Consider the following 12,837-nt stretch of genomic DNA (forward strand, 5'->3'; position numbering starts at 1 on the left):
TAGACTCCGAAGTACGATAATCTAACGCGTTAAGACAAGTTTTCGAAAAAGAAATTTTCCTCCCCCTTGGAGGGTGCTCTCGGCCACACACACTAATTGTGTGCGCCGATATTTCTTCGATCAAACTTGGTTCCTAGGATATCATTAGTCGTAACTAAGGCGAATTAAAGCTCGGAAAAATTATCGGATCGAAAACTGTCGCAGGGGTATTTTGGTCAATATTTTTAGCTCAGAATTTCAAAATTGGAATTTTGAAAAAAAAATTGGATGGGGACGTCACCATCGACGTTTATGACAACTAACCCTATTGGCGCTAAGCTCAGTCGAGAGTTTTAAGCCTAAAGGGCGAAGCTTTGGCCAAAAATGGGTATTTCAAGCAGAATTGAAACTCGGCGGCATTTCGGCGACATTCGGCAAAATGTAATCCGCTAAACATGCTCTTGGGCACGTAGGGAAGAAGTTTAGATAGAAAGATGAAGTTATTTGGACAGTTTTACAAAAAGCTCAAAACTTTGAGCACAGAAAGACATAGAGAAAAACGACAGAATTGACGACCAGAAGTAAGGATTAGCATCTATACCTCGAGGTCTACGCGTAGCAACGAACGATAAAGCGATCAAGCAAGAAACGGCGAAAATCACTTCTCCTCTTCCTCCTCCAAGCTCGCGGCCTCCCATGGGGTTTTTGGGTGGATTTTTGATTTTTTTTCATCTTTCCACCTATTTATAGGAAAGGGAAAATGCGGGAAAATGATTATTTCGCAATTCCGATTTTTCCTGCGCGTTCCTCTGTTAATTCTAAGATAGATTCTGGCGACAGAATTCCAGAACTCGAAACAGATTTTTTGGAATTTAAACAAACGATCCAAAGTCGGTGTAAATCGATTTTACCCGAAAAACTACTTTTTGCAGTTGATGTCGGATGAGAAAACTTCTCTCTGAAGAAAGATTAGAAACATCGAAAGAAATAGGTGTACGCGTGTGGAATCTTCGTTTAAAGCTCCGAATAGAAAAAGTCTTCATCGTCGGTTGATTTTAGGGTTCTTGAACTATCAGGGTTTTAGTTTCGGCAAACCTCCGAGAATTGGAATTGGACGTTCGTACATCTCAGGGTTTCGTATCGAAACGCTTGTCATGGAAAGGATTAAGAGAAATTCTAACATTCCTCTGAAGATTTTTGGAATTAGTTTCTATCGCGCTTTAAGAGTAAATTAATCGTTTACTAACGCTCTTGCCCTTGGCGTAAGCGAATAAGACTCGCACTATAACTTATATCGACTTTAATACTATTCTTAGTCTTTTCCTGAACTTTCTCCTTCATAAATTTAGTCCATTTGATAAACACTTGTTCAGGTTTCCGTCACGATACATCGAAACCCAATCGTGAATATGAATTTAATTAATTTATTCTAAGCTTAAAAACTTGGGTCTCACACGGCCGATTTTCGAGTGTCGGGCCAATTTTAAGGGCTTTGGCCCGATTTTTGAGTTTTTGGCTGACTTTCGAGATTATGACCGATTTTAGGGTTTTAAGCCGAGATTAATTTTTTTAACTGAATTTAGATAGGGTTAAGGGGAGATGAAGAATTTGAAATTCTTTAATATTTTGAGGTGATTTCAATTACCCTAAATTCTATTGAGTAAAATACCTCATCTAATTACTAGTAATTTGAGAATTCCCCACATTAGATATCCAAACAGGGTATTTTAATTAAAAGAATTTGAAATACCATCTAAAATTACATTCCCCTCAAATATTCTCCCATCCAAACACAACCTAAGAAACTCAATTATCTCGAAAATCGGAATTCTGCCCGACCTTATTGATTTATCATATTTTGATTTAATTTTGTTTTTGTTTTTACCATCTAATGATTTTAACTAAAAAAAAAAAGAAAGACTTAAAAAATAACGAAGAATATATATAATTTAAAACGAATTGAAAACCAACAAAAACATTTCATTCGCAAAAAGGAAAAAACCCAGCAAAACTCCAAGTCACCGCAACAACAAGTTGTGAGAAGTGAATCCAAGGAGTAGCAAAACATGGAGGAGGAAAAAGCACCCTTAATCGGAGAAATCGAAGAAACAAGCCAAGTTTCCAACACCACCGAGAGCGAGAGGCATGTTCGGACGAAGGTACCGGAGGTGGAGATCCACTTGTTCCGGCAGGGTAAGGGTCCGGTGGCGGTGTTCAAAATGAATCTCGGTGGTTGGGAACAGGACCAGCTTGAGGTTCGTGATATTCTCGATAAACATGGATTTAAGTCCCTCTACGCCTTCAACCCTCAATTTCGTAGTCGCGGTGTTCCTGTTCGGTTCAACCCTCGCAATGGAAGGTCGCTATTGACTTATAGGGATGGTGTTGTTGTTTATCTTGATGGTGAACCTAAGGTCTGTTTTTTTTTTCTTTTTAAATTTTGCAATTTTATCTTGTTCTATTCGCCTTTTCCTAGAGATAAGAGCTGGGGGACATATGGGTTGGGCATGGGTTGGCCAGGGGGAGGTCCGTGGGTGCAATTTATCTTTCCGATGTACCAAAATAATAATCGCCTTTTTCCGGTAGGTATTCTTTAGAAAAATCATTGTAGTTACTTTCAGAAGAAAAATTACTAGTGATACTTGTTGGACAATTTTGTGATGCACAAGTGTGTATCACAAGTGTTGTTTTAGTACCTTTACTTATTTGGTTTGAAGTTTGAATAACCATTTTATTAACATCATGGGTGAATAAGAGGCAATCTCAGAAAATGATGAACTAGTGTGAGGGGTTTTAAAAATTTGAGACTAAAATCAAATAGGCAATTTCTCTAGTACCCATCTAGAAATGAAGGGGTGCCATACGCTTTCCTCCATGATGAATTTTTTTAACTTGCAATTTAGTCATTTGTATTCTAAAAATGCACTGAGGGGTTCTATACCCTCCTGATTTAAATGGGTACCAGAGAAACGCCCAATCAAAGGGCTATTGATAATTGACCATATTACTGAGACTATAACATACTTTGCCCTTAAGTCTAAATCCACTTGCCTATAGTCTTTAGGTCTATCTCTACCTCTAGCCGTTTTAGTGCCTAAGATGAGAGATTATGGTCATAGGTACTGCCTCACCTTGGTAATTCATTCATTTCTAACCTTATCTTGATTGTGCATACTGCCTAGTCATTCATAGAACATTCTTCTTTTTTCCACATTGGGCTTAATTTTTTGTTTGTTTATTTCTTGTTAGCTCTTTATTGTCTAATATTTAGTCCCATATAATATAACATTGCTGGTCCCATAGCTATGTGGTAATGTTTTTTCATTAGCTTGAGTGGTAGTTTTCTGTCTCAAGAATAATACCTAAAGTTTCATCTACCCTGCCTTATCCTAATCCTCTTCTTTTTGCTTGTCAATTTGTATGTTTGCCCAAGATTAAGATGAGGAAAAAAATATTGGGGAATGGAGACCGGAGAAATATATCTATTTTTTCAATTTACTATTAGTTTCTCTTTTTCTTGATTTTGTACTGGTTCAGTGAGTGCAGCTCAAGTGTTCTAGATGAGCTGAGCGGACTTTATGGTCTGAATGAAAAGGAGAATTTGAGATTTTGTTTGACCTCCTGTAATTGTTGAAAGCAAGGAGATTTAATGGTTTGATTTAAGTTGCTTGTTGTAATATAATGAAAAGAATGCTCTGTGTGGTCTTGTTGAATAGAGATAGACAGTTTTAGTGCATAAATTTGGGAGGGGAATATTCTGTACAAGTTTTTTTTTTGCTTTTTGCTTCCCATACTGAGAAAAGAATGTGCAATAAATTTGTATTCTATTAGAAAAATAGGTGTAAAGAAAAGTCCCGATTATCTTTTACTGCAAGGGGAAATTTCAATGATGTGGAATTAAATTAGGTGCCATAATAAGTATATCGAACTCTGTATTGTAATGACACTCTAAATTGTTTGTCTTAGGTCAAGGAGGGGAACATTTTCTAGAGTTTGTCTCGTTATGGGTAATAGCCATTCTCAGGAAATTGGGGCAATCTTTTTCAACTTGTTTTTCATGTTTTTTGAGGGATTTAAAGTTGCAGTTTAAAAGCTTGTGTTGAAGTCTAGAATGCTATGTAATTGGCTTGAAATTGTTCAGTTTTTAATAAGCACCTCTTATCTTAGCTGTTGTGGGATTGAGTTTCTTCTTTGTTTAAGCACCTCATATGGTGAAAGTTTTCTTTTGCAGGACTCACTAGTTCAACCAGTGACTAGGATTTTAATTGGGGTTGCTGTTGTAACCCTCATGATAACAATACTTTCAAGGGATACCCCAGAATGGATGAAGAAATTAAACGTTTCTTCTGTAAACTTCCCTCCATGGATCTTAGCTTGTGTAGTTATTGTCTTCACCCGCATGAGGAAGAGAACTAAAGATTTTCTGAAGAGGCGTGGTTGGTGAATGGACTTGGGTTGATGCTTTTCGGTATGGTTTTTTGCACTTCTCTAATGGCTTTCAAGTTTTGTCTAAGCTGACAATTTTGGCAATTAGTTATATCATTTATAATGATATAGGCTAATAATAAGTGGTGGTACATTTGATGATATTGCCTGTGTATAGGCTATCTATCAACATAGTATTTCTCCTTTTCATTTTATCGTTCCTGCTCAAAAGCATATGTGATTACAGTGTAACCATAAAATTTATATCATGTTCACAGTTTCATTGTTAATCTTCTTAGCTAGCTAGGATTAGATAGTTATCTTCATAGACGAGTTGATACGTATTATTCGGCAACAATTTATAATTTAATAATCTTTAAGAAGTATTAATGTTGATACTATAATTTGTACTTAAAAATAAATAATTGAACTGAAGATTTTCATTACTTGCTTCCCCCTCTATTAATGATACCATAATTTTGTATGGAGTGGGGAGAAATAGCAAATATGATCAATAGTTGCCTAAGGACAAAAAGAATATCAGGAGGTAAAAAATTGAACTATTGCTGCAACTGAGACAAATATCTTTCATCTTCAGTAACCTCCTACAGCTGTTTATTTTTTTATAACTTTGCAAATGTTTTTTGGACGTGTTCTCTGTTATTGAAAGTGAATTGATGTTTCATGCGTGGAAATAGGAAGGTAATTTTTGTTTTTAAGAAAATAGTGAAAATTGATAAAGTATTTGGACTTGTAAGTCTATATAATCATCTCCAAATGTTTTTTTGTTCCATGTTCTTATTTTTACTCAATGTTATACTAGTTTTTCTTTTGCCTGTGCATAATTACTACTTTACTCAATATTTGGTTTCTTTAGAGAGTACTTTAGAGAGTGATATGTGGAGTTAATATTGTTGATTGAAAATGAAATTATTGAGATTTTGTGATAATATATGAAGTTAAAATTTATTGCATTGAATTTTCAATTATAATTATACACTTTTTTGCACACTTCTCATGAGTTAAATCAATTAATGTAAGGCTAGAAATAAAGAAAGTTTTTTTTTTTTTTCACGTTTTTCATTCTTTTCTCTTTCATTTTTCTTTGTTTGGAAGATACCAAATGCCCCTAAGAAAATTTATAAAACGTGTGTTATGAACAATATGGAGTAACTGAATGAGAATGAAATCAATTTTTATTTTATTTTTTAATTCTGCAAAGGTGGGATGTTACCAATGATTGTTGTAGGTAGTATAAAAATCTGAGATTATTTGATTTTTTCAAAACTCCAATTTACTGTTGGTCAAGGTTATTAAACTCGCGATTTAAATCGTAAAATCGTACGATTTTACGTTTTTAGGTAGTAAATTCGAGTTAAATCGAGTGTAAAATCGTTTTCAGGTAAACTCGGGTAAAATCGAGATAAACTCGTTAAACTCGTGTAAAATCGCGATTTTATAACGAGTATAGCGAGTTCAAAAGATTTTTTTCCCCTGTTTTTAATCAAAACGATGTCGTTTTGGGGGGGGTTATTTTATAATTTTGACCAGGGTTCAGAAATAGAAACGCGAGTTCCGTCCTAGTTCAATTCTGCTCGACTTCCATGACTGCTCCTGCGTTCAATTCTGCTCGAGTTCCGTCCTAGTTCCTTCCTCTGCTCGGTCACGTTCCTTCCTCTGCTCTCTGCGTTCCAGTTCCTTCCTCTGCTCGAGTGCTCAGTCACGTTCTGCTTCTGCTTGAGGTGAGTCCACGTTCTGTTCTGCTCCTCTGCTGTTGCTTTTGTAATCGCGAGTTTAGAAATTAGAACCATGGCTGTTGGCACTTGGCTGTTGCTATGTTGATTCTTGGCTGTTGCTATGCTGATTTTGTTAGAAATTAGAACCATGGAGTTTAGAAATTAGACATTGGCTGTTCTTCTGTTGTTATCTCCTCTGCTCTCCATGTCGTTTGTGTTGGCCAAGGTTATTTGGATTATTTAGTGCTTTTATGTATGAACTTAAACTTGTTAGTAATTTAATTTATGGTTTGAACTTGTTCTTATCACTATTGTTGGTGATTTGGTTCATTTTTAATGTTGTTAGTGTGCGTTCATCACCATAATAGTGTTTTTTATATGTATTTTTTGCATGCGGCGGTACCCTCCACGAGTTTACCTAAACTCTCGAGTTTGATTACCTTGCTGTTGGTAATTCAACTCATGCTTTTCTGTGTTTCTTTCCTTTTTTGTTTCTACTGTTTACACCAATGGTTAAAGAAACTGTGTTGATCTCAACTTTAGGATGTGGTTGGGTCACTTTATTTTGTTTATTTAATAACTTGAATAGGGCAAAGTTCCCAGCTGAAGTCTGGTTTGGAGGTTGCTGATCTATTAAAACTTCCAAGAATTTGTCTACAAACTTTGTCTTGATAAAAAAGTATTGTATGGGATTATTTGAGACTACATTTGATAGAAGACTACATTTTAAGTTATGCATGCATAGGCTTAACAATTTATACCTGCATGTGTATACATTTGATGTAAGTGTAGATTTAGAAAAAGTAGATAAGCAAAACTAGTATTACTGATTACCCATATTATAACTATCAAGTGCCATTCTCTGTGGAATGTTCCAAATTGCTGGAACAAAATGAACTGTCCAACCATCCTTCAGTCTTTGCTCTTTCAACATAGTGTGCAAACTGTTTTTTAGCATCTGGGACATCCAAAGCCAAGTCATCAAGAGACTCTGAAACCCTTTCAAAACCCTTCGCCATCTGATTCATGGTTATTAACCCTGATTCGAAACACTCCTTGAGCAGACCCCATAACCGCTCATTCTTTTTTTCAAAGATTGTCACCAGAGCTTTCTTAACAACCTCGTGGTGGAAAAACGGCATACCTAACTCTTTCATGCAGCGACAAGCCTCGCGTATGTCACCTCCAGAGTCATACTCCTCCAAAAGCTTTCCGATCATGTCCTTGACATCCTCAACTGCCCATCCTGGCCTGCTGCTTCCGCCGCCTCCCCAACACCTCAAAATTCGCTCGCCGGCAAGTCTAGCCTTTAGTAATGACTTTGCCATTCGAAGAACTTTGCTGCCAACTGAGTCTGGCCCTAAAAATTGTGTTCCAATCTCTTCAAGGTGTTGTGGAGCCAGGACTTCATCTACCACTGCTCTAGCTAGAAACATAGCCAGATCCTCAACAACTACAGGGTTGTCAAGAGCAGTGTCATCTGCTGACTCTATCAACATCACAAAACCACTCACAACATCATCAGCTGGGAAACACAATGATGAAAGCAACACAGAGGCCATTTCCTTCTCCCTATTCTTTCTATCCATTGCTAAAGTTATTAGTTTCTTAACAAAGATTGCATTGAGTTCAGCACAGTTTTTGTTGTTCTCTTGTTCTAGACAACTAGTTACCTCCAATATGTCACCTGATAAAAAGTACTCTTGAATGATGGACTGAGTCTTTAGCTTAAAACTTCTAGCAGCACTGTCTTTGATTGAATTCTTTTCAGGCTCCACTGTAAGTGGTTTCAAAGATGACACACACAACCAACCCTCAGATGCTGCTTTAGACATTAGTTCCTGCAGTATTCCGTGCGCATTCGGTATGTCGAGTGATAAGTCATCAACAGTGTCAATCAATCTACTGAACCCTTTAGACATTTGGCTGGTGTTAATAAAACCTTCTTCAGCTGCCTCCTTCAACAGGTCTAGTAGCGGAGTTTCTGCTTGGCGCCTTTCCATCGCCATTATAAGAGCCCGTTTCACTATTTCATGATGGAAGAAAGGAACTTTCAAATCCTTGATACATCTAAAGGCTTCTTTCTTGTCACCACTCACTACATACTCCTTCAAGAAATTGTTTATTCTTGTCTTGACATCATCAACTGTTGTATTCTTACTACCTCCCCAGCGCCGCTCGATGATTTCTGCGTGCAGAGGGGCTGCTAGGTAGCTTTTCTCAGCTTTCTTCAAGACCTCAGCACCTTTAGAATCTTTGGGCAAGTATGCTGTCTGTTTCTTCAAAAATGCAGGAGGAAGGATGTCATCAACCACGGCTCGAGCTAAGAAAAGTGCGAGAATATCAACTGTGTCTGGTATATCTACTATCAGGTCATCTGCTGATTCAACTAATTTGCTGAAGCCTTTGTAAACTTGTGAAGGGTGAATTATGTCAGCATAGAGTGCAGATAACAGAATCGCCGCCATTTCTTTTTCCTTGTCATGTCTATCCATTGACATGGACACAAGTTTTTTGACAAAGTAGTAGCTGTATTCTGGTTTTCCTAGCTCTCGAAGTTCATTTATTGCTGCAACAACATCATCAGTGGCAAAGTATTCTTCCACTATAATTGTAGCTTTTTTCTTGTAGTTGTCCAGATCAGTTGTTATTTTGTTTTCATTTGAATGGTCAACTTCCTACAAAACCATATATAAAATGCATAGTTTTTGGTGTTACAGAAATATACACAGAACGAAATAAGTAAAAACAGATTTGATCCATGTAAGTCTCTATTACAAAAGAATGATTAAATATTAACTTTCTACCTCAGTGCTATCATAGTTTGGATCACTGGGGTCAAGACAGTCCATATCATCTGTGTCAAGCAATCCACCCCAGGTACCTTTACCACCAGAACCACCTGCACATGAGAGTAGGGTAAAATGGTTGCTTCTTGCAATTTAGGGAACACAAGTATTTATCGTATAATTTGATAAGTCAAGAAACACCAAAACAAAAGAATCTCCAGTGATCAAGTTGCTAGACCATTCAATTCATGTATTCGAGTTGCAGTCAGAGATACTTGCATTGATGCAATCCGAGCTATCAGATCAATATCATAGTTTCATATATTTCATCAAGATTTGACTTCAGATAATCCGATTAATCTTGATTGAATGACTCAGATAGAGTGAATATAAGAATTTCTGAGTACAGGGAATTCATTTCCTTCAATTCAATGTCTATACCTTGTGGCAAAGCTAAACATTATATGGGTATTATGCTATTCCAAGTACATAGAAATATTTTTATGACTGAAACTTGTAAGTCATATGAACAGTTTAAGACTATGATATCAGTCATGACATATCACACATGAGGACCTTGAATTTTTTGTATCTACCTCATATTTGAGTGTTTTAAATATACAATTTCAAGTATTTAGATTATAAGGATGTCCAACACTAATGATCTCTTAAGACTAAATGAGGAAAAGTGGCAACATAAGTCTATGAATATCACTCATCACACAAATTTTAATGTAGCTACTTAGGCCTTGTTTGGAAGAGCTTATTTTAGCTTATCTTATAGTATTAGCGCTTATGCTGGTGTTTGAGAAAACTAATGGAAATAGCTTATGACCTGCTGAACTTATATCATAGTCTGTTTAGATTAGCTCGTGAATAAGTGATTATACTTACTTATAACCTAATTTGAGCTTATATAAATTGGTTTCTTAAATTAGCTTATGCAATAAGTGTTTATTGTCATAAGCGTGCTTAATTTATCTATGTACCCGGATGCACCCACCCATACTAGAAGAAGTTATCAGGCATTAAAAGTGGAAAGTGGTAATGAATCTTCAATGGTTAAAGACTTCACCTTTCTTTGGACGTCCATCTTTTGAAGAATGTGGTTGCCTATTCTTTGGACTTAGATTGCTGCACTTTCCTTGCAACTTTGGGGACCTTGGAGATTTAGGAGACCTAGGAGATTTAGGACATCTTGGTGACTTAGGAGCAAGTTGCAATGGAGAAACAGATAAAGGATCTGCACTTTCGGTTACTGATCGATGAAGCTCACGATGCTCATTTGATACATAACCCTCACCGAAATCCATTGTACTTATCTCAAAACTTCCACTCTTAACTCACACAAATCATAAATACTCAAAACAGAGTGTCAGGCTCAGAATAATTCGGTAACTCCAGTCAATGGCACATCAAAGATGACTTGAATCTCTAATCTGCTTCTTGGGTCAGTCTTCTCTTCTTTTTGTATTACTCCATAGATGATTTTGTTCCATTTCCCTTCTGTCCTACAATGATCATACCAAACTTGAAGATTAGTTTGCATGTCCACAAATGAAATAGATTGATGAAAATACTCAATGAAAATACTCAATATTATTAGTGAAAACCCAATTCTTCTTTTCTGTAATAGTCATTAATACTTTTGGTAGCAACCCAGCAGTACCTGGTTAGAAGTGAAACTGAAAAAAATATAGAAAAAAGTGAACCAGCGAATGAAGTGCTTCTTGCACAAGGATGGAATGGAATAAAGAAAGTGAACTTTATACTTGTGCAGTGCACATGATCAACAACTTATATAAAATTTTCTCTAATCAAATTTGACTCTTAGTACACTGTATTCCAAAGAAGCATATGCTTGTAACAAACTTTCCCGTCTCTCTCTACCCTTTTGATATGCTTAATATATGCAAACACACAGATTATGGCGACATCCAATCGGCTCACACATTACATTAGCAGTGGTTTTTAACAGCTTCAAACATTAGCGGCAATTAAAAACCGTTGTTAGCATTATGTCGCCAGAACTACATGTCTGAGAATCATTTTCATTTTACACTACGAAGCTCAACTATTACTATAGCAGCCCTATTGAGACAAATATGAGTAAGTAAATTATAGATAAGCCAATTAATGTTTAAATGCTGAATAGCTAAAGGCTGTAGAATGTTACACCTTGATGGGTATATTTCTTCTGCCATTTTGTTTCTTTATTTTGATGGAAAAGCATTCCGACCATGCCCATGAATTGTCTATTTAGTTTCCCGTTAACACAAACGGGGAGAAACACATCCTAACTCATTAATGGAGAATCAAGATTTTGCTACATTGACTTAAATGTGGATCGACATTTAACATTTTTGGAAATTCAAACATACATTATGTTTGGGTTCATTACAAGCGAGTAAACCCCCCTGAAGCATAGCATAATAAAACAAATCCTGTCCAATACAAATGTGTGGGGAGATTCTTATACTTTCAAAGAAGTACTGCAAATTGCCCAAAACAAAAGAAGTCCTGCATTACTGCATTACATTACTAAAATTGTAACACAGCATTACATATCATGTCTTTGAATTAAATATATAATAGATTATAATATCACATATAGATAGTTCTAAAATTGCCAGAATATTATTATAGTAGTATCTCAGAATTTCTCTAATATATGCCATTTAATTTGTTAGAGAAAGGGGTTTTTTCCAAAACAAAACAAAAAATTACTGGTCAAGTACGAGAGATTTCACTGCGATTGAATTTGTAATTAGACATCACAAACATTTCGAACAATAAATTTTATCCAAACCACACTTGTTTGAAAATCATAAAAGATTACCTTTAGCTATAACTTCAAAGAGATGAAGTTTATACGAGGGGCATGATCATACGGTGGCAGGGTATGGATTTGAGTTTCTACCCTGTGAAAACGTATTTCAATCAAGTTTCTAACATGGAAGTTGCAATCAGTGACAGTTTTCTTTTTCTTTCCTTTGTTTGGCAATGAAAAAAGGAGAGAATAGACAGTGTTCAAAGGTAGTGGCAAATTTAGGTGTTTGTATGTGTGGTAGGAATTCAATACGGATCTTGAACCAAGTTTGTCACGTCTAGGATGCTACAGCGTCACATAGTCTACCTATAGAAGCGGGACATAAAAAAGCCTAGAAGACCAAGTGAATGTAACAACGACCATTTATGCAAATCACAAACTAATTGTCCCTTTTTCTATTTAATAAAAAGCACATTTTATTTTTGGTATGCATGTGTTCAGTGTTCTCTATTGAAAATTGACAAATTTACCTTTAAAATTAATTTTAAATTACGAAACTTGCGATAAAATAAACCACCACTTGTATCTTCTGCAATTTCTGGTTCAACCCTCATCCTTTACCTAGCAAAATGCCGTCCTCCATTGGCTCCCTCGTCCACATTTCCACTATTGTCTCCCAATATGGTTGCTCACTTAGAGCATCTCCATCCATAAGTTGATTAAGTTCTTAACTTTTACTTCCTCCGTTCCAAAACTATTATAGTTTAAGGGTTATGCACAAAATTTAAGAGTTCATTAATTAATGTTATAATTTGACTGAAACACCCTTATTTAATATGAGTTATAGGAAAGAGAGAGAATGAAAATCATTGGTCAAATAATTTGTGAGAATTGTGATTGGTGGAAATAAGATGTGGTACTTGAGAGATACAATATTAAATGAGGGCATGAATGGAAGATAATGAGATAAAGTGTTTTAGATATGTAAAACAACAATGATTTTGGAACAAAACAAAAAAACTAAGGGCCTGTTTGATTTCTGTTTTTAAAAACAGTTTTCTGTTTTATAAAATTAAAAAACAATAAAACCTGTTTGATAAAGTTGTTTTCAAAAAATGAATTTAAAAAATGTTTCCTA

At 35.8% G+C, this 12,837-nt stretch overlaps 2 protein-coding genes across 3 annotated transcripts; one reads left to right on the forward strand and one right to left on the reverse strand.

The window, feature by feature from the left end:
• Positions 1-1,946: 1,946 nt before the first annotated feature.
• LOC130738049 (uncharacterized) lies at positions 1,947-4,694 on the forward strand. The gene is made up of 2 exons (XM_057589954.1): positions 1,947-2,393; positions 4,211-4,694. The coding sequence occupies exons 1-2, from the start codon at positions 2,046-2,048 to the stop codon at positions 4,421-4,423; spliced, it is 561 nt and encodes a 186-aa protein (XP_057445937.1). The 5' UTR covers positions 1,947-2,045; the 3' UTR covers positions 4,424-4,694.
• A 2,104-nt stretch (positions 4,695-6,798) lies between these two features.
• Positions 6,799-11,961, reverse strand: LOC130738048 (MA3 DOMAIN-CONTAINING TRANSLATION REGULATORY FACTOR 2). 2 transcript variants are annotated; one of them, XM_057589953.1, is made up of 4 exons: positions 11,769-11,961; positions 10,005-10,435; positions 8,948-9,042; positions 6,799-8,818 (listed from the first exon to the last, which is right to left on the reverse strand). In XM_057589953.1, exons 2-4 carry the CDS (start codon positions 10,240-10,242, stop codon positions 6,989-6,991), a joined length of 2,163 nt encoding a protein of 720 aa, XP_057445936.1. In that variant the 5' UTR covers positions 10,243-10,435; positions 11,769-11,961; the 3' UTR covers positions 6,799-6,988. The 2 variants fall into 2 exon arrangements, with proteins under 2 accessions (XP_057445936.1, XP_057445935.1); XM_057589952.1 differs by having other exon boundaries at positions 10,005-10,440.
• Positions 11,962-12,837: the final 876 nt, after the last annotated feature.

This window comes from Lotus japonicus, chromosome 2, assembly GCF_012489685.1.
Source record: "Lotus japonicus ecotype B-129 chromosome 2, LjGifu_v1.2".
NCBI classification, from domain to species: Eukaryota; Viridiplantae; Streptophyta; class Magnoliopsida; order Fabales; family Fabaceae; genus Lotus; species Lotus japonicus.

Excerpts from the sequence above, each read along its gene's own strand:
- LOC130738049 (XM_057589954.1), top strand. The coding sequence starts at position 2,046 with ATGGAGGAGGAAAAAGCACCCTTAATCGGAGAAATCGAAGAAACAAGC. Across the intron at positions 2,394-4,210 it reads ATCTTGATGGTGAACCTAAG|GACTCACTAGTTCAACCAGT; the intron begins GTCTGTTTTTTT and ends TTTCTTTTGCAG.
- LOC130738048 (XM_057589953.1), bottom strand. The coding sequence starts at position 10,242 with ATGGATTTCGGTGAGGGTTATGTATCAAATGAGCATCGTGAGCTTCAT. Across the intron at positions 9,043-10,004 it reads AGATGGACGTCCAAAGAAAG|GTGGTTCTGGTGGTAAAGGT; the intron begins GTGAAGTCTTTA and ends TCTCATGTGCAG. Across the intron at positions 8,819-8,947 it reads CAAACTATGATAGCACTGAG|GAAGTTGACCATTCAAATGA; the intron begins GTAGAAAGTTAA and ends ATGGTTTTGTAG.